General features: G+C 39.5%; 1 protein-coding gene across 1 annotated transcript; it reads right to left on the bottom strand.

Annotated features, from left to right (window-relative positions):
• Positions 1-7,245: 7,245 nt before the first annotated feature.
• TMEM225 (transmembrane protein 225) lies at positions 7,246-10,655 on the bottom strand. The gene is made up of 4 exons (XM_036862453.1): positions 10,311-10,655; positions 8,853-8,999; positions 8,448-8,582; positions 7,246-7,728 (listed from the first exon to the last, which is right to left on the bottom strand). Exons 1-4 carry the CDS (start codon positions 10,486-10,488, stop codon positions 7,487-7,489), a joined length of 702 nt encoding a protein of 233 aa, XP_036718348.1. The 5' UTR covers positions 10,489-10,655; the 3' UTR covers positions 7,246-7,486.
• Between the last annotated feature and the right edge of the window lie 10,725 nt (positions 10,656-21,380).

The raw sequence follows: 21,380 nt of genomic DNA, 5'->3' as shown, positions 1-21,380 counted from the left end.
TCTAAAATGACAGATATTTATTTCTCACTGTTCTGGAAGCTGGGTAGTCCAAGATCAAGGCACCTGCAGATTTGGTGTCTGATAAGAGCTCTCATCCTGGATTGCAGATGATCACCTTCTTTTTTTTAATGTCTTTATGGAGTATAATTGCTTTACAATGTTTTGTTAGTTTCTGCTGTATAACAAAGTGAATCATCTATACGTATACATATATCCCCGTATCCCCTCCCTCTTGCGTCTCCCTCGCACCTTCCCTATCCCACCCCTCTAGGTGGTCAGAAGGCACCCAGCTGATCTCCCCATGTGATACAGCTGCTTCCTACTAGCTATCTATTTTATATTTGGTAGTGTATATATGTCAATGCCACTGTCTTACTTCGTTCCAGCTTACCCTTCCCCCTCCCTGTGTCCATAAGTCCATTCTCTACGTTTGCATCTTTATTCCTGTCCTGTCGCTAGGTTCTTCAGAACCATTTTTTTTAAACACCTTTTTTGGAGTATAATTGCTTTACAATGGTGTGTTTCTGTTTTATAACAAAGTGAATCAGCTATACGTATACATATATCCCCATATCTCCTCCCTCTTGTCTCTCCCTCCCACCCTCCTTAACCCACCCCTCTAGGTGGTCACAAAGCACCGAGCTGATCTCCTTGTGCTATGCGCAGCTTCCCACTAGCTATCTATTTTACATTTGGTAGTGTATATAAGCCCATGCCACTCTCTCACTTCATCCCAGCTTACCCTTCCCCCTCCCTGTGTCCTCAAGTGCATTCTCTACATCTGCGTCTTTATTCCTATCCTGCCCTTAGGTTCTTCATAACCTTTTTTTTTTTTTTTTTAGATTCCATATTTATGTGTTAGCATACAGTATTTGTTTTTCTCTCTGACTTACTTTCCTCTGTATGACAGTGTCTAGGTCCGTCCACCTCACTACAGATAACTCAATTTCGTTTCTTTTTATGGTTGAGTAATATTCCATTGTAGGTATGTGCCACATCTTCTTTATCCATTCATCTGTGGATGGACACTTAGGTTGCTTCCACATCCTGGCTATTGTAAATAGAGCTGCAGTGAACATTATGGTACATGACCCTTTTTTTTTTTTTTTTATTTTATTTATTTATTTATTTACTTATGGCTGTGTTGGGTCTTCGTTTCTGTGCGAGGGCTTTCTCTAGTTGCGGCAAGCGGGGGCCAGTCTTCATCGCGGTGCGCGGGCCTCTCACTATCGCGGCCTCTCTTGTTGCGGAGCACAGGCTCCAGACGCGCAGGCTCAGTAATTGTGGCTCACGGGCCTAGTTGCTCCGTGGCATGTGGGATCTTCCCGGACCAGGGCTCGAACCCGTGTCCCCTGCATTGGCAGGCAGATTCTCAACCGCTGTGCCACCAGGGAAGCCCACATGACCCTTTTTGAATTATGGTTTTCTCAGGGTATATGCCCAGTAGTGAGATTGCTGGGTCATATGGTAGTTCTATTTTTAGTTTTTTAAGGAACCTCCTTACTGTTCTCCATACTGGCTGTATCAATTTACATTCCCACCAACAGTGCAAGAGGGTTCCCTTTTCTCCACGCCCTCTCCAGCATTTATTGTTTGTAGATTTTTTCATAAAGGCCATTCTGACTGGTGTGAGGTGATATCTCATTGTAGTTTTGATTTGCATTTCTCTAATGACTAGTGATGCTGAGCATCCTTTCATGTGTTTGTTGGCAATCTGTATATCTTCTTTGGAGAAATGTCTGTTTAGGTCTTCGGCCCATTTTTGGATCAGGTTGTGTGGTTTTTTTTGATATTGAGCTGAATGAGCTGCTTGTATATTTTGGAGATTAATCCTTTGTCAGTTGCTTCATTGGCACATATTTTCTCCCATTCTGAGGGTTGTTTTTTCGTCTTGCTTATGGTTTCCTTTGCTGTGTAAAAGGTTTTAAGTTTCATTAGGTCCATTTGTTTATTTTTGTTTTTATTTCCATTTCTTCTAGGAGGTGGGTCAAAAAGGATCTTACTGTGATTTATGTCATAGAGTGTTCTGCCATGTTTTCCTTAAGAGTTTTACATGTCTGGCCTTACATTTAGGTCTTTAATCCATTTTGAGTTTATTTTTGTGTATGGTGTTAGGGAGTGTTCTAATTTCATTCTTTTACATGTACCTGTCCAATTTTCCCAGCACCACTTATTGAAGAGGCTGTCTTTTCTCCATTTTATATTCTTACCTACTTTATCAAAGATAAGGTGACCATATGTGCGTGGGTTTATCTTTGGGCTTTCTATCCTGTTCCATTGATCTGTATTTCTGTTTTTGTGGCAGTACCATACTGTCTTGATTACTGAAGCTTTGTAGTATAGTCTGAAGTCCAGGAGCCTGATTCCTCCAGTTTCGTTTTTCTTTCTCAAGATTGCTTTGGCTATTCGGGGTCTTTTGTGTTTCCATACAAATTGTGAAATTTTTTGATCTAGTTCTGTGAAAAATGCCATTGGTAGTTTGATAGGGATTGCATTGAATCTGTAGATTGCTTTGGGTCGTATAGTCATTTTCACAATGTTGATTCTTCCAATCTAAGAACATGGTATATCTGTCCATCTGTTTGTATCATCTTTAATTTCTTTCATCAGTGTCTTATAATTTTCTGCATACAGGTGTTTTGTCTCCTTAGGTAGGTTTATTCCTAGGTATTCTATTCTTTTTGTTGCAGTGGTAAATGGGAGTGTTCCCTTAATTTCTCTTTCAGGTTTTTCGGCGTTAATGTATACGAATGCAAGAGATTTCTGTGCATTACTTTTGTATCCTGCTACTTTACCAAATTCATTGATTACCTTTAATAGTTTTCTGGTAGCATCTTTAGGATTCTCTGTGTATAGTATTATGTCATCTGCAAACAGTGACCACTTTACATCTTCTTTTCCAATTTGGATTCCTTTTATTTCTTTTTCTTCCCTGGTAACTGTGGCTAAAACTTCCAAAACTATGTAGAGTAATAGTGGTGAGAGTGGGCAACCTTGTCTTGTTCCTGATCTTAGTGGAAATGATTTCAGTTTTTCACCATTGAGAACGATGTTGGCTGTGGGTTTGTCATATATGGCCTTTATTATGTTGAGGAAAGTTCCCTCTATGCCCACTTTCTGGAGAATTTTTATCATAAATGGGTGTTGAATTTTGTTGAAAGCTTTTTCTGCATCTATTGAGATGATCATATGGCTTTTCTCCTTCAATTTGTTAATATGGTGTATCACATTGATTGATTTATGTATATTGAAGAATCCTTGCATTCCTGGGATAAACACCACTTGATCATGGTGTATGATCCTTTCATTGTGCTGTTGGATTCTGTTTGCTAGTATTTTGTTGAGGATATTTGCATCTATGATGCATCAGTGATATTGGCCTGTAGTTTTCTTTCTTTATGACATCTTTGTCTGGTTTTGGTATCAGGGTGATGGTGGTCTCTTAGAATCAGTTTGGGAGTGTTCCTCTACTATATTTTGGAAGAGTTTGAGAAGGATAGGTGTTAGCTCTTCTCTAAATGTTTGATAGAATTCACCTGTGAAACCATCTGGTCCTGGGCTTTTGTTTGTTGGAAGATTTTTAATCACAGTCTCAATTTCAGTGCTTGTGATTGGTCTGTTTATATTTTCTGTTTGTTCCTGGTTCAGTCTCAGAAGGTTGTGCTTTTCTAAGAATGTGTCCATGTCTTCCAGGTTGTCCATTTTATTGGCATATAGTTGCTTGTAGTAATCTCTCATGATCCTTTGTATTTCTGCAGTGTCAGTTGTTACTTCTCCTTTTTCATTTCTAATTCTATTGATTTGAGTCTTTTCCCTTTTTTTCTTGATGAGTCTGGCTAATGGTTTATCAATTTTGTTTATCTTCTCAAAAACCAGGTTTTAGTTTTATTGATCTTTGCTCCTGTTTCCTTCATTTCTTTTTCATTTATTTCTGATCTGCTCTTTATGATTTCTTTCCTTCTGCTAACTTTGGGGTTTTTTTGTTCTTCTTTCTCTAATTGCTTTAGCTGTAAGGTTAGGTTGTTTATTTGAGATGTTTCTTGTTTCATGAGGTAGGATTATATTGCTATAAACTTCCCTCTTAGAACTGCTTTTGCTGCATCCCATAGGTTTTGGGTTGTCGTGTTTTTATTGTCATTTGTTTCTAAGTATTTCTTGATATCTTCTTTGATTTCTTCAGTGGTCTCTTGGTTATTAAGTAGTGTATTATTTAGCATCCATGTGTTTGTATTTTTTACAGAATTTTTGCTGTAATTGATATCTAGTCTCATAGTGTTGTGGTCAGAAAAGATACTTGATACGATTTCAATTTTCTTATTTTTACCAAGGCTTGATTTGTGACCGAAGATATGATCTATTCTGGAGAATGTTCCATGAGCACTTGAGAAGAAAGTGTATTCTGTTGTTTTTGGATGGAATGTCCGATAAATATCAATTAAGTCCATCTTGTTTAATGTATCATTTAAAGCTTGTGTTTCCTTATTTGTTTTCATTTTGGATGATCTTTCCCTTGGTGAAAGTGGGGTGTTAAAGTCCCTTACTATGATTGTGTTACTGTCGATTTCCCTTTTTATGGCTGTTCGCATTTGCCTTATGTATTGAGGTGCTCCCATGTTTGGTGCATAAATATTTACAGTTGTTATATCTTCTTCTTAGATTGATCCCTTGGTCATTATGTAGTGTCCTTCTTTGTGTGTTGTGATTCTCTTTATTTTAAAGTCTATTTTGTCTGATATGAGAATTGCTACTCCAGGTTTCTTTTGATTTCCATTTGCATGGAATATCGTTTTCCATCCCCTCACTTTCAGTCTGTATGTGTCCCTAGGTCTGAAGTGGGTCTCTTGTAGACAGCATATATATGGGTCTTGTTTTTGTATCCATTCAGCAAGGCTCTGTCTTTTGGTTGGAGCATTTAATGCATTCACGTTTGAGGTAATTATCAATATGTATGTTCCTATTACCATTTTCTTAATTGTTTTGGGTTTGTTTTTGGAGGTCCTTTTCTTCTTTTGTGTTTCCCACTTAGAGACGTTCCTTTACCGTTTGTTGTAGAGCTGGTTTGGTGGTGCTGAATTTTCTTACCTTTTGCTTGTCTGTAAAGCTTTTGATTTCTCCATTGAATCTCAATGAGATCCTTGCCGGGTAGAGTAATCTTGGTTGTAGGTTCTTCCCTTTCATCACTTTAAGTATATCATGTCACTCCCTTCTGGCTTGTAAAGTTTCTGCTGAGAAATCAGCTGTTAACCTTATGGGGGCTCCCTTGTATGTTATTTGTCATTTTTCCTTTGCTGCTTTCAATAATTTTTCTTTGTCTTTAATTTTTGCCAATTTGATTACTGTGTGTCTCAGTGTTTCTCCTTGGGTTTATCCTGTATGGGACTCTCTGCGCTTCCTGGACTTGATTGACTATTTCCTTTCCCATCTTAGGGAAGTTTTGAACTATAATCTCTTCAAATATTTTCTCAGTCCCTTTCTTTTTCTCTTCTTCTTCTGGGGCCCCTATAATTTGAATGTTGGTGTGTTTAATGTTGTCCCAGAGGTCTCTGAGACTGTCCTCAATTCCTTTCATTCTTTTTTCTTTATTCTGCTCTGTGGTAGTTATTTCCACTGTTTTATCTTCTAGGTCACTTATCCTTCCTTCTGCCTCATTTATTCTGCTATTGATTCCTTCTGGAGAATTTTAAATTTCATTTATTGGGTTGTTCAGCATTGTTTGTTTCCTCTTTAGTTCTTCTAGGTCCTTGTTAAACGTTTCTTGTATTATCTTGTATTTTCTCCATTCTATTTCCAAGATTTTGGATCATGTCTACTATCATTACTCTGAATTCTTTTTCAGGTAGACTGCCTATTTCCTCTTCATTTGTTTTGGTCTTGTGGGTTTGTGGCTTGCTCCTTCATCTGCTGTGTGTTTCTCTGTCTTTTCATTTTGCTTAACTTACTGTGTTTGGGGTCTCCTTTTCGCAGGCTGCAGGTTTGTAGTTCATGTTGTTTTTGGTGTCTGCCCCCAGTGGCTAAGGTTGGTTCAGTGTGTTATGTAGGCTTCCTGGTGGAGGGGACTGGTGTCTTTGTTCTGGTGGATGAGGCTGCATCTTGTCTTTCTGGTGGACAGGACCACGTCCGGTGGTGTGTTTTGGGATGTTTGTGACCTTATTATGATTTTAGGCAGCCTCTCTGCTAATGGGTGGGGTTGTGTTCCTGTCTTGCTAGTTGTTTGGCATAGGGTGTCCAGCACTGGAGCTTGCTGGTCATTGAGTGGAGCTGGGTCTCTAGCGCTGAGATGGAGATCTCTGGGAGAGCTTTCACCATTTGATATTACGTGGAGCCGGGAGGTCTGTGGTGGACCAATGTCCTGAACTCAGCTTTCCCACCTCAGAGGCATAGGCCTGACACGCAGCTGGAGCACCAAGACCCTGTCAGCCACACGGCTTTTGGGAAGTCTGAGGTCTTCTGCCAGCGTTCAGTAGGTGTTCTGTAGGAGTTATTCCACATGTAGATGTATTTCTGATGTATTTGTGGGGAGGAAAGCGATCTCCATGTCTTACTCTTCCACCATCTTGAAGGTCTCCCCAGCACAACAATTTTTTTAGTTCATTTGTCAATATTTAGTTAACTTCAATATGAATATAGTCTCTGCAGCTATTCTATTCCTAGGTAAACACCCAAGAGAAATTCTAGCTCACGGACAGAGGGAGCTGTGTGTAAGAATATTCATAGCAGCACTATTTGTAACAGAATAAAAGAAAACAACTAGATTTCCATCAACTGGAAAATGAGTATTTCTTATTATATCTCTACAGTGGAAAGCTTAACAGTAGTTTGAATGAATTGTAGAACAAAACTTATCAATAAATCACAAAACTATAGGGTTGAGTGAACAAAGTGAGTTTCAAAAAATGGTCTGTACATTATGACATTTAATGATTTTTGAACACTTGGAAAGATAATCTATATAATTTTTATAAACGAAGTTGTAGTAAAAATGACATGACTGTAAAATGATCAACAGTGAATCATTAAAGGTGTTTTGTGGTGAGAAACGAGGGGAATGAGATTAGAAAAAAAATTTAGGGGAACATCGGTTATGTCTGTAATTTAATTTTAAAGTTGGGTGATGTGTACACAGGCGCTTATATTGTTTTGTATTCTTTCTGAATTGTTGAAATATTTTACAATGAAATATATGAGACAAAAGGTAGTATACATTATTCTAAATCTTTGTGATGTATAGAGTTAATAAAGCAAGTATCAGCTATAAGATAATATTTATTATATTAATAACAGATGTTATTAAATGGTGAGAACAAATAGAAGCTGGTCAGGGTAAAAAACATTTTTTTTAAGCCTTCTGGATCTTCTTATAGACCCCAAACCAGTCACAGTCATTCACATAATGCCAAACCAGACAATACGGTTGGACATAGACACACCACATATGCACAAACTGTTTCCATTAAGATGAACATATACTGAAAGATAAATTGTCAGATCATAGAGCCCAGGTTACATGACGTGCTTGGACTTGTGGTCTTTCTGGAGCATCTTCTTTTGTTTGTGCGGAGTGCACACGGACAATACTGTGAGGCATTGCAGTGCTTGCTGGTAATGAAATAACTTTGATAGAAGCCCCAGATTGCTCCATAACCTGACTTTCTCTGGCAGATTTAGGCATAGTGGTCAGGCTGGCAGAGCTATCAACGGACTGCTTGTGCTGTAGGAGAGAGAGGAATCCTAGGGAAAAGAGAAACCAGGGGAGGTTGATGAAGGAAAAATGGAAAAGTCACAGAAGCACTTCCCTCTTTTTCAGCTATGAGACCCTGATCCAAAGCCCAGTGGTTCCCTTTGAACTGCCCCAAGCCATTCGGGAGGGGGATGCTTTAGCAGAAGAGACTGGAAGCATATGCAGAACAGCTTAAATGCTGCTCAACTCAACAAAATCGAGGATTCTTTCTGAAAGAGGACATGCTTCTGAGTTAGGAAGTCCAAGTCCAAATGAAATTTTAAAGACTTCTTAAGAGTCTCCAGTATTCATAGGCAGCCATTTAGCATCAGATATTGCTTCTCTGTGACCTCAGGCTGTCCTGGCACGACACCGTGCCCCCAGGCTCACTGCCTCTCTCCACAAGGGTGAACATTCCCTATCAGCCACTCTCCTTAGTCTTGAAGTTAATGGCTATCTCGGCCCTGAAGTGGGGAGGGTGTGAAAGACAGAAAAGGTGGAAATGAGGAGCTCCCTTGGAGGCAAGCACATTGAACATCTCACTCAGCCCGCACCACCAACACTGTCCTTGTAGGAACTGTCCTCAGAGTGTGAGTCCACTCTCACGTTAGCCCTTTAAAATGTAAGGGTTGACACATTTTCTTCCAGTCCCCTTTTCATCCTTTCCCTCTCCTCTCTATCAGGCATGGATTGGTTCTTTTCACCCATCAAGGGCCCTGAAGACACTCACCAGAGACGATTAAGAAGAAAACGCTTAAGTAGGCAGTGAAAATGATCCAGGTGATCTTGTAACTAGAGTAGTACACGGATTCACCTTGACTTATCATTTGTTGATACAGTAGGAGTGCACAGAGCAGAAGGATGCCTGATGTCCAGACAAAAGGAGGAAAAAAAAGTCCCTTCTGAGGAACTCTGGCTCTTCTACTCAAACCTTAATCCAAGATATGCGTGACTTCCAAACCTCCACCCCATACACCTGCACCTTGTCCAAAGGCCAATCCCACTTCAGTGGTAGATCCAATTTGGAAGCTGCATAACTAAGGCAAAGAACTGGGAAGGCTGAGTTAGAGACTACAGGCTGGACCCACAAACCAAGTATGCCTCCAAACCTGTGTTAGGGAAGACAGAAAGTTACCTGTGAGGAAAGCTAGGCAGGCAGTCATAACGAGAATATGTTTAGTTTGAGGAATCATGTAGGTGAATTCAAAACCCAGGAACAAGTTATGGAGGAAGGAAAGGTTGAGGACCAAAATCAGCATGTTCCTAACCACTTCCAGGCCACCTATTGGAAAGCAGAAGCTGTATTGAGAGAAGGACAGATATTTCTTCTAGGCTCATTTCCACCTGGGGCCCACAAATCTCTAGGTAAACATGTGAGTGAGGTGAAAGATTTGATTAAATAATAAAGAGTGGAGGTGGAGAAAGAAAGAGGTAGGGATCTTAAGCTGAAAGGGAGGCAGAACCAAAAGAAACTGTTCTCTATCTTGGTGTCTCTGCAAGCTTCTTTCTCTTCTATTTTCTCAAAATTGATTTCTTGCTAAACACTCCAATTCATCCTGTCTTCCTCTAGTGACAGCGAGGTACGAGATAGATGGGCCCCTGGGCCAGACAGCTGCTGTTTGTCAAGTGGAGTAAAACTGAAGCTTTGTTCTCACCCAGACACTCCAAGGACAAAGCTAGTGGCAGAAGCTGAGCTCTGCTAAAGTAAAGAAATAAGGTGCCCACTCCTGAGGTCAAGGAATACTCCCCTGTTTGCACATGCGCAGGAAGGCTCCTTGGGGGTCAAAAAGGGAGGGAGTGCCACCCCATAATATGTATGGACATGCACCCATAGGCCTCTGCAGTGGGATCCATCTTAGAAAAGAGTTGCACACGCATCTTGGGGAGGGTCCTAAGACCAGTCAGGTATGCAAAAAGAAACAAGGTAATTGGCCAAATGCAAACAAAAACCCGGAAGAACTGTCCTACATAAATGATTTAAATCACCTCTTCACTGTGCTCCTCATTCAGGATGCCCCCACTCCTCTCCAGGTGGGTATTTCTGCTTTAAATAAATAAATTGTTTCTCTGTGTGCTCTCCCATAAGTTGTGTTGTGTCACTAATAATAAACTTCGTACCCGTTTTGCAGTTTTTGCCTCCTTGAAACATTTTTGGTTTCGAACGGGGTAAGAATCAGGGAAATTTGCTTCTAGCCTCTAGCCCCTGGTGGACTGGTGGCTAGGTTCAGTCCCTGGACAGGGAAATAAGATCCTTCTTCAAGACTACTATCCCTCCGAGAACAGCAGTATAACCTGTTTTTCCTTGTTGCCAGTTACCTTTTTTTTATACCCTCACATTCTAGATATGCTGGTCACCCTGCTGCTACTGTCAGGACTTCTCAGAGATCAGCAATTAAGTCTGTGAGCTTCTAAACTTTTCTCCAAAACATGCAAATGATGAGATTTTGGAGTTGGCCTTGACTGTGTTGATAACAGAAGTGGGCACACTGCAACCACAGGTGGTTGCACTAGAGAATAATGGTGAGATGGATGGAAGTCAAGGAAGGAGGAACCCTCCCTCTGCACCCATCACTTTCCATAGTATAGCTCTGACCTTCTGGCCAAACAGAAGTACAACATATCCATGGACTGTGGCTTATCCTAGGTTTTTTTGGTTCCAACTTCAGTTCAGCCCATTCTTCTATGATGATTCCTACTGCCAAGAAGACTAAGACCCAGGAGGAGAAGAACATGTTGGTGGCTTGGATCTTTCTGACCAATATATGCACCATTGTGAGTGGGGATTTCAAGCTGAGACCATCACCAATATCTCACATGCTTCTTCTCTGATTTGATTAGTTACAGGAATTAGGGCAAAATCTAGACTTTTAGTGATTGCTGAGGTGTTGGCAGTGGCAGAAGCTGAAGTAGCCTATGGAACAGAGAAGATAAATCACACCTCCATCTGGGCTGGCCTGCTGTCACAGCTGGCAACTGCCATGGAATCATCTTGGTCTGACCCTTGACCCTGAGACCTAGTGCAGTGGAAGCACCAAGGGACCTAACGGTCCTGAGGAACTAGATATAGAGGGAGATAAGATGTCACATATAGAGAGAACTATCAGATATAGGTATAACTAGAGGCCCTAAAAGAAGTTAGACGTATATGACTAAAGATGTTAGAATTATATGTTCCAGGATTAATGAACATTAGACAGGTATTAGTGAAATACAGAAGGAATTCAAGATCATTGACGTGAGATGTCAGCTAGCTAGCATCACAAAAGGGAATGACCATTTAAAATTTGGGGTGTTTTGGAGAAACTTCGGTCCTCATTTGGGGAGCCTAAATAAGTTTAGTTATGCAGGCATTTAGGAAATAGATGAGCACCGTGAAACCAAAAGAACTAGCCTGACACACTGAACCACTGCAGTCCAAAATCATTTATAAGGCACAGACAATTATTTCTTGTCAGAATTGCCTTTGTAACAGCAGAGAAAACATTTTCAGATTCTTTGAATAAGCAGCCGTGGTGTGCACTAAGCTCAGAGCCAGAGGACTTGTACTAAAATCCAAAAAAAAACTTTTACTGAACTAAGATGAAAGGCACCTCCAAAAGCCTCTCTCTACATATTTCTTTGACCTCGTTGCAGGCTGCTTTCCATGGGTCAAATTGGATTTCTTTCATTGCCTCAAACACACTATGCTGTCTTTCTTCCTCTGTACACATCTCGTTATATCTTATTGATCTTTTAAATGTTTTAAAAGGATGCTCAGTATATTTAATTTTACATTTATGCTGTCAGGGAGACTTTGTAATTAAGAAAATGGACTCAGAATCGTGACTTTAAATTCTGGCTTTACCACTGAGCAGCTTTGTGGTTTTAGAGGTAATAATGCATCCTACTATTTAACGATTTCATTAAGGTTAAATGAGTTTAGAAATGTAAAGCACTTAAAATTGAGTTCCTGGCACATAAATAATATATCAGCAGTTACCATAGTATTAATTTGGATTCCCTGGGAAAGAGATTCTGAAGCAGAGATTTGTATGTGGGGAGTTTACTAGGGAGTACATCCAGGAATCACACCTGTAAGTGTTTGAAGGAAGCAGGTTTGAGATGTGGCTGCAACAGAGGACACATTAGCCAACCCCACCAGGAGCTCTGGGTCTGGGGGCCATCCTTCAGCATCATCCTGAATGGAGCAGGAGAGCTCAGGTTGTCATGGAATGCAGGCTGCCCTGGGGTAGTATCTCCCTTCTGTCTCAAGGGCACTTCTGTACTATCTGTCAGGACCTGCAAGCCTCAGCAGTCAAAACTTCTGGTCGCTATGGGAATGAGCTCCCACTCTTCACCACTCCTATATTAGGGCCAGCTTGCTGTTAGGGCTGCCAACTGCCATGGAATCATCTATTGGTTTGACTCTTGACCCTTGGGGCCTAGTGCAGTGGAGGGACCAAGAGGGTATAGGCAGCACGCCATGACAACTTATATTATTATGTTCTCACATATTGATACTTTTGTTTCTACACAATAGATCCTTAAAAGTAGGATTCCTAGGCTGAAAGATTTATGTTTCTTTAAAATTTTAGTAGATAGTGGCACTAAAGATACAAAGATGTAGCCAGGTTAGAGAAACTGACAGGGTGAGGGATTATTGAGATAACAGGTCAAAGAAGAAATCATATTTCTAGCTAGGGAAAACAGTAGTCAATGATGTCATTAAATAAGATGTAAAATATGGGAGCAAGCACAAGCCTGGTGAGAAAGAATTTAGCAAGTACTGGTTTTGATTAAGTTTAAGGTGCCTGTAGAGCATACAGTAGACCACAGGTCCCAACCTTTTTGGCACCAAGAACTGGTTTCATGGAAGACAGTTTTTCCATGGACCGGAGTGGGAGATGGTTTCGGGATGATTCAAGTGCATTACATTTATTGTGCACCTTATTTCTATTATTATTACATTGTAATATATAATGAAGTAATTATACAACTCACCATAATGCAGAATCAGTGGGAGCCCTGAGCTTGTTTTCCTGCACTGGATGGTCCTATCTGGGGGGGATGGGAAACGGTGACACCCGAAGTGTGTTGCTTATGTCCAGTCTACTCCGTAATCTCGTTTTGGTTGCTGTCACTGCAGAATACCCTGCTTCACAGAGATAGGAGATTGGGAATGGAAGCAGGCTTTTCAGTGCTTGTGTGGCAATCTCAGGATATTCCACCTTGACTTTAATCCAGAACGTATGGAGATTTGAACTTGTCTCAAACATACTTTTAAGGCCACCGTCATTTGCAGTCTCAAGCAGTTGATCATCATCTAGCACGGACAAAGTCGATTCATCTGGCTTATTCACACATGGGTTGAGGATCCATTCCTTCCCAGTTCAGGGGTCTTTTGTGGTTGGGAAGTAATGCTCAAACTCTTTTGAAAGCTGAGATAGGTGATCGTGCACCAGCTGGGAGAAAGAAGGCCCTGGCTCAGTCTCTTTCAAAATCTCTACTAATGTTGAAACATGTCAAAAATCCCAGTGTTCACTCATCGTCCCCATAATTCCAGTTTGGATTTGAATGCAGGCATGTTATCTGCCTCCTTGAACACAGTTGTCGTTCTCCCCTCAAGTGACAGATTGAGTTCATTGAGCATGTTGAATATGTCACACAAGTAAGGAAGTTTTTTTTTTTTTAACAACTTTATTGGAGTATAATTGCTTTACAAGGGTGTACTAGTTTCTGCTTTATAACAGAATGAATCAGCTATACATATACATATATCCCCATATCTCCTCCCTCTTGTGTCTCCCTCCCACCCTCCCTATCCCACCCATCTAGGTGGTCACAAAGCACTGAGCTGATCTCCCTGTGCTCTGCGGCTGCTTCCCACTAGCTACCTATTTTACATTTGGTAGTATGTATAAGTCCATGCCACTCTCTCACTCCATCCCAGCTTACCCTTCCGCATCCCCGTATCCTCAAGTCCATTCTCTACGTCTGCATCTTTATTCCTGTCCTGCCCCTAGGTTCTTCATAACCTTTTTTTTTAGATTCCATATATATGTGTTAGCATACGGTATTTGTTTTTCTCTTTTTAACTGACTTCACTCTGTATGACAGACCCTAGGTCCATCCACCTCACTACAAATAACTCAATTTCATTTCTTTTTATGGCTCAGTAATATCCCATTGTATATATGTGCCGCATCTTCTTTATCCATTCATCTGTCAGTGGACACTTAGGTTGCTTCCACATCCTGGCTATTGTAAATAGAGCTGCAGTGAACATTATGGTACATGACTCTTTTTGAATTATGGTTTTCTCAGGGTATATGCCCAGTAGTGAGATTGCTGGGTCATATGGTAGTTCTATTTTAGTTTTTTAAGGAACCTCCTTACAGTTCTCCATACTGGCCGTATCAATTTACATTCCCACCAACAGTGCAAGAGGGTTCCCTTTTCTCCACACCCTCTCCAGCATTTATTGTTTGTAGATTTTTTGATGATGGCCATTATGACTGGTGTGAGGTGATACCTCATTGTAGTTTTGATTTGCATTTCTCTAATGATTAGTGATGTTGAGCATCCTTTCATGTGTTTGTTGGCAATCTGTATATCTTCTTTGGAGAAATGTCTGTTTAGGTCTTCAGCCCATTTTTGGATTGGGTTGTTTGTTTTTTTGATAACTGAGCTGCATGAGCTGCTTGTAAATTTTGGAGATTAATCCGTTGTCAGTTGCTTTATTTGCAAATATTTTCTCCCATTCTGAGGCTTGTCTTTTTGTCTTGTTTATGGTTTCCTTTGCTGTGCAAAAGCTTTTAAGTTTCATTAGGTTCCATTTGTTTATTTTTGTTTTCAATTCCATTTCTCTAGGAGGTTGGTCAAAAAGGATCTTGCTGTGATTTATGTCATAGAGTATTCTGCCTATGTTTTCCTCTAAGAGTCTGATAGTGTCTGGCCTTACATTGAGGTCTTTAAACCATTTTGAGTTTATTTTTGTGTATGGTGTTAGGGAGTGTTCTAATTTCATTCTTTTACATGTAGCTGTCCAGTTTTCCCAAAACCACTTATTGAAGAGGCTGTCTTTTCTGCATTGTATATTCTTGCCTCCTTTATCCAAAATAAGGTGACCATATGTGCATGGGTTTATCTCTGGGCTTTCTATCTTGTTCCATTGATCTATATTTCTGTTTTTGTGCCAGTACCATACTGGCTTGATTACTGTAGCTTTGTAGTATACTCTGAAGTCAGGGAGTCTGATTCCTCCAGCTCCGCTTTTCCTTCTCAATATTGCTTTGGCTATTCGGGGTCTTTTGTGTTTCCATACAAATTGTGAAATTTTTTGATCTAGTTCTGTGAAAAATGCCATTGGTAGTTTGATAGGGATTGCATTGAATCTGTAGATTGCTTCAGGTAGTATAGTCATTTTTACAATGTTGATTCTTCCAATCCAAGAACATGGTATATCTGTCCATCTGTTTGTACCATCATTAATTTCTTTCATCAGTGTCTTATAGCTTTCTGCATACAAGTCTTTTGTCTCCTTAGGTAGGTTTATTCCTAGGTAATTTATTCTTTTTGTTACAATGGTAAATGGGAGTGTTTCCTTAATTTCTCTTTCCGATTTTTCATCATTAGTGTATAGGAATGCAAGCGATTTCTGTGCATTCATTTTGTATCCTGCTACTTTACCAAATTCATTGATAGCTCTAGTAGTTTTCTGGTAGCATCTTTAGGATTCTGTATGTATAGTATCATGTCATCTGCAAACAGTGACAGCTTTACTTCTTCTTTTCTGATTTGGATTCCTTTTTATTTCTTTTCCTTCTCTGATTGCTGTGGCTAAAACTTCCAAAACTATGTAGAGTAATAGTGGTGAGAGTGGGCAACCTTGTCTTGTTCCTGATCTTAGTGGAAATGGTTTCAGTTTTTCACCATTGAGGACGATGTTGGCTGGGGGTTTGACATATGTGGCCTTTATTATGTTGAAGAAAGTTCCCTCTATGCCTATATTCTGGAGGGTTTTTATCATAAATGGGTGTTGAATTTTGTCAAAAGCTTTTTTTCTGCATATATTGAGATGATCATATGGTTTTTATTCTTGAATTTGTTAATATGGTGTGTCTCATGACTGATTTGCATATATTGAAGAATCCTTGCATCCCTGGGATAAATCCCACTTGTTCATGGTATATGATCCTTTTAATGTGTTGTTGGATTCTCTTTGCTACCAACTTATTAACCTTGAAGTGTCTGCCAGAGAGGCAGGAACCAGTAGGGATGCTCCTCCAGGACTGAGACACTGGCAGGAGCCATTTTTGTGATCTAAGGCTACCCTGCTAATGCTGGTGCTTGCTGGCATAATTTTGGAATTCTCTAATCTGTTAGCACCAGTGGACATGCCCCAGTGAGATCCCTGCCCACCAGTACCCTTTAGCAGCTGCAGCCAGGCTTTGAAGCTGCTCTGGGAGCCAGCCTGACCCACAAGCACACTGCAGCCACTGCAGCAGCTGTGACCCTACCACAGCAGGGTGGGAACACAGCCCACATAGAGGATACTCTTTGAGCACCTGGCTCTGGTGACCAGGTGGGATTCTGCTTCTAAACCTCACAAAACATCTCCTAAATAAGGTCACTTCTTCAAGACTGGGAGAGATAGCTGATTTACATAATACATAGAAAAAAACACAAATAGGCAAAATGAGACAGAAGACTATGTTCCAATGTAAAGAACAAGACAAAACCTCAGAAAAAGAACTAAATGAAATGGAGATAAGCAACCTACCTGATAAAGCGCTCAAAATAATGGTCAAAGAGATGCTCACTGAACTTGGGAGAATAGAGGAACACAGTGAGAACTTGAACAAAGAGAGAAAATATAAGAAAGTATCAAACCAGACTAAAAAATACACTAGAGGAGTTCAAGAAGGAGGAACTCAAAGAGGAGCTCATCAAAACTGGATGAGGTAGAAGAAGGAAGCAGCAAGCTGGAAGACAAAACAATGGAACTTACCCAGATAGAGCAGCAAAATGAAAAAAGAATTTAAGAAAGTGAAAATACCTAAAGGGACCTATGGGGCAACATCAGGCAGAATCCACTGAGCCCCACACGGTCTGGCCTCACCCCTCCCTCCCATCCCTGCCCCCTGGACACCCCAAGCTGTTGTTGCCCACCCACTCTTCCTGGCTGCTCCTCTGGCTGAGCCCTCCTCAGCCTTCACATCGGAGAAGGTGCACCTCCCCCAGCTGTTCTCGATAAACCTCTGGATTTCCTTCACAGAACCCCCACCTTTCTGGTCACACTTAATTATGCCCTCTGTCTGTCAGGAGGCCAGGACTGAAGACCTTTTATAAGTCAAGTTTGTATTGAAGTATAAAGTGCATGTAGGAAAAAAAAAATTACAAATTGCAAAAAAAAAAAAATGCAGAATAACATTTGCATTATAGGATCCCAGAAATAGAAGAGATAAAGAGATAAAGAAAGGGCCAGAAAAATGATATGGGGAAATAGTGGAACATCTTCTAGGATAGATCACATGTTATGTTACAAAACAAATCTCAGTAAATTCAAGAAAGTTGAAATTATATCAAGCATTTTCTCCAATCAAAATGATATGAAACTAGAAATCAATCATAAGAAAAGAGAAAAACATGCAAATTAAACAACATGCTACTGAACAACCAATGGGTCTTTGAAGAAATCAAAGGAGAAATAAAAAAATACCTAGAGACATATGGAAAGAGAACAACAACACATCAAAATCTATAGGATGCAGGAAAAGCGGTTCTAAAAGAGAAGTTCATAGCAATACAGACCTACATCAAGAAATAAGAAAAATCCCAAATAAACAATCTAACCTTACAGCTGAAGGAACTAGAAAAAGAAGAGCAAACAAGCCCAAAATTAGTGGAAAGAAGAAAATAATAAAAGATCAGAGCATAAATAAATACAATAGAGACCAAAAAAGATTAATAGAAATTATCAATGAAGCTAAGAGCATGTTCTTTGAAAAGATAAACAAAATTGATAAACCTTTAGCTAGACTGACCTAGAAGAAAAGAGAGAGGACTTAGATAAATATAATCAAAGATGAAAGAGAAGTTAGAACTGATACCACAGAAATACAAAGATTCATCAGAGACAATGAGGAACAATTATACTGTAACAGATTGAACAACCTAGAAGAAATGGACAAATTCTTAGAAACATACAGACTTCCCAAGACTGAATCATGAAGCAATAGAAAATCTGAATAGACCAATTACTAGTGAAGCGTTTGAAACAGTAATGAAAAAGTCTCCCAACAAACAGCGGCTCTGGACCAGATGGCTTCACTGGTGATTTCTACGAGACATTCAAAGATTTAATACCTATCCTTCTCAAACTCTTCCAAAATTTAAAGAGGATAGGAACTTCCCAAGCACATTTTACAAAGCTAGCATTACCCTGATAACAAAATCAGGCAAGGACACTATAAAAAAAGAAAATTACAAGTCAATATCCTTGATAAACATAAATGCAAAAATCATCAAAAATATCAGCAAACTGAATCCAATAATGCATTAAAAGGATCATACACCACAACCAAATGGGATTTACTCCAAGGATGTAAGGGTGGTTCAACATTTGCAATCAGTCAATGTGATACATCTATCACATTAACAAAATCAAGGATAAAAACCATGTTATCATTTCAATAGATGCAAAAAAATTATTTGGCAATATTTAACTACTGTGTATTGTAAAAACTCTCAGCAAAGTGGGTATAGAGGGAATGTACCTCAGTATAATAAAGCAAAAACAACAAATGGGACTACATCAAACCAAAAAGTTTCTCCACAGCAAAGGAAACCATCATGAAAACAAAAAGACAACCTAGTGATTGAGAGAAGATATTTGCAAATTATATATCTAATATGCAGTCAGTATACAAAACATATAAAGAACTCATACAGTTCAACAACAACAAAAAAAACAACCCAATTAAAAAATGGACAGAGGATCTGAACAGACATTTTTCCAAAGTAGACATAAGATGGCTAACAGGCCCATGAAAAGATGTTCAGCATCACTAATTATTAAGGAAATGAAAATCAAAACCACAATGAAATCTTACTTTATACCTGTTAGTATGGTTATTATTGAAAAGACAAGAAATAACCAAAGTTGCAGAGAATGTAGGGAAAAAGGAAGCCTCATACACTGTTGGTGAGACTATAAATTGGTGCAGTAACTATGGAAAGCAGTATGGAGATGCCTGAAAAAATTAAGACTAGAACTATTATATGACCTAGGTATTCCACTCTTGGTATTTATCCAAAGAACACAAAAACTAATTCAAAAAGCTATATGCACTCTTATGTTCATTGAAGCGTTATTTAAAATGGCTTAGATATGGAAACAACCTAAGTATCCATCAGTGGATAAATGGATAATGAAATTATTCATATATATATATACATATGCCATAAAAAATGAAATCCTGTCATTTGCAACAATAAGGATGATCTTTGAAGGTATTATGCTGAGTGAAACAAGTCAGATGGAGAAAGATGTATATGATTTCACTTATACGTGAAACCTAAAAAAAAAAAAAAAAAAATTAACCAACAAAATAAAACAACACCAAGCTCATAGATACAGAAAATGGATTAGTGGTTACAGGAGGGGAAGGGGCTTGGGGGTTGGGTGAAATGGTGAAGGGGTTCAACTGTATGGTGATGCATGGTAACTTGACTAGTGGTGGTGATCACTTTGTAGTGTATACAGATGTTGAACAATAATGCTGTACACTTAACACATATAATAACTTAAGAAATGAGAAGTGGGAAATGAGGGGCAGCTTGTAAAGACACTTTTTATAAGTGTTAAGCTGTAAAAGAGAAGGAACAGAGAGTTGTATCTACAGAGGACTTTGTAGAGTTGAGGTGGGTATTTTTGTGTTGTATCTCTTTAAAATTTCAGGATGGGAGAGATTTGAGGATGTTGTAATACTAATAGGAAAGTGCCAGCAGAGGAGGGTGAGGATACTGGGGGAGAAAAGGGTAGGTTACTGAGAAGGGTATTTGAGGAAGTGAGAGGATGAGATCTAGAGCAGCAATGGAGGGACTAGCCTTTAACAGGGCAAGTATTAGGGCATTCTCCCACTCCTGGCAGGATGCGGAGGAAAAGTGATGGAAGTAGATTTTAGGTCATACGCTGAGAGGCAGGTTTTTAGAGTTCTGTGTGATAGTTTTTCTGTAGGTTTAATGAAAGCAACAGCAAGATTAGCTAAGGAGTATGAGACTAGAAGTGGTAGAGTGGAGAATTTGAGGAAAGAGTTTGGAATATCCCTGTGGACAATTGAAGAATGAAACACCCAGGGAGAAGTCGAGATTACCCAGCAGAGTAATGCTAGTGGTTTTTATTAATTAATTAGCAACTACCATCTGTAGGGAGGCGTTAGTGACCTTCCAGGCACTTTACATTCTAGGCACTGTTGTCTCCAATTTACAGAGAAGGCTGAGATGCCCATTAGTTTAATACATTTTGAGTGTTAATAGCGCCTAGATTCAAACTAAGATCGTTGAAATTCACAGCCTTAGATATTTTTTTTTCCATTGGAGTAGAACTGTTTTTCTGGTTACAGTTTTTCTTGCCTACTAATTTTCTAAGTCGCTCTAAGTACATCATTCCATATGATAGTTAGCCAGATGCGAGATGCTGTCTATGAAAATTGCATTGTCTTTAAGCAATTTTTATACCATCAGGTTTGGACACTAGGCTACTCTTTGAGGTAGACTGTTGACAGTTTCCATTATATCTGCTTTCTTTCGAAATTTTGATAATTAAAATCCAAGCTATATTTGCGTAGAATTTTTAAATATACCTGAAGTTTTAAGGCCCATTTAAACAGGACTGGATGAGACTTAAACAGCACCATCATGTGAGTTCTTTAGTGCCCTGTATCTTTCCCTTGTTGCTGAATGTTTCAGTGCAGCACCCCTAGAGTCGGTACGTCACCTAAGTGACCTGCATTGTCACAGAGAAAGTGCATGTGTCCTAGGGGAAAAGACTGAAATGGGGATCTTGGTGGGATCTGCTTAGCACTGGGCTCTCGCTACATCCTGTCTCTGAATTCAGACCTGTCTCTCTCAGGTATGCTAAGGGGTCATTAGTGCCATAATTTCCCATCCTCTTTTTTCTCCCCCAAAGTCTTTGAAGATAATCATCTTATGCAGTTGATTTCCCTCCAAAAGGCAGACGGTTCCTGGGATCTGAATGAAGGTCTGGCCTTGGTCCTGGGTATGAAGTTGGAAGACATACTGGCTGCATTCCCTGACAAGGTGAGATTCAGAGAAGTAAAAAGAGTATGTATATTTTTGAGGGGTTGAGGTGAGTAATGAGAATTGACTCACCTGAGGAAGGAGAACATAAGAGGCCATAGACTAAATTAATTTCTAATAAATAGAGGTTGAAGATTTTCCTGGCTGTTTTAGAGCAGAAAGAACAAGGAATTGGTCTATTAGTAGAAGCTGATGGTTTAGAGTTGATGGATGACAAAGGGAAAGCAAAAATCCTCTTCTATTTTAACTACATTCTCTGCCAGTCATCTTAGTTATAATTACTAATATTTATTGAGCAGTGAATCTGTGCCAGGCACTGTGCTATGCACCTAACATTCGTGATCTTATTTATTCATCAAGC

This window comes from Balaenoptera musculus, chromosome 8, assembly GCF_009873245.2.
Source record: "Balaenoptera musculus isolate JJ_BM4_2016_0621 chromosome 8, mBalMus1.pri.v3, whole genome shotgun sequence".
In the NCBI taxonomy this organism is placed as follows: domain Eukaryota; kingdom Metazoa; phylum Chordata; class Mammalia; order Artiodactyla; family Balaenopteridae; genus Balaenoptera; species Balaenoptera musculus.
This window is presented reverse-complemented; position numbering and strand designations above follow the sequence as displayed.

Bases quoted from the DNA above. Each gene is read 5' to 3' on its own strand.
- TMEM225 (XM_036862453.1), bottom strand. From the start codon at position 10,488: ATGGTGCATATATTGGTCAGAAAGATCCAAGCCACCAACATGTTCTTC. The intron at 9,000-10,310 runs GTCAGAGCTATA...GCTTTCCAATAG, and splicing joins TACTTCTGTTTGGCCAGAAG to GTGGCCTGGAAGTGGTTAGG. The intron at 8,583-8,852 runs GTAACTTTCTGT...TCTGGACATCAG, and splicing joins CTGCCTAGCTTTCCTCACAG to GCATCCTTCTGCTCTGTGCA.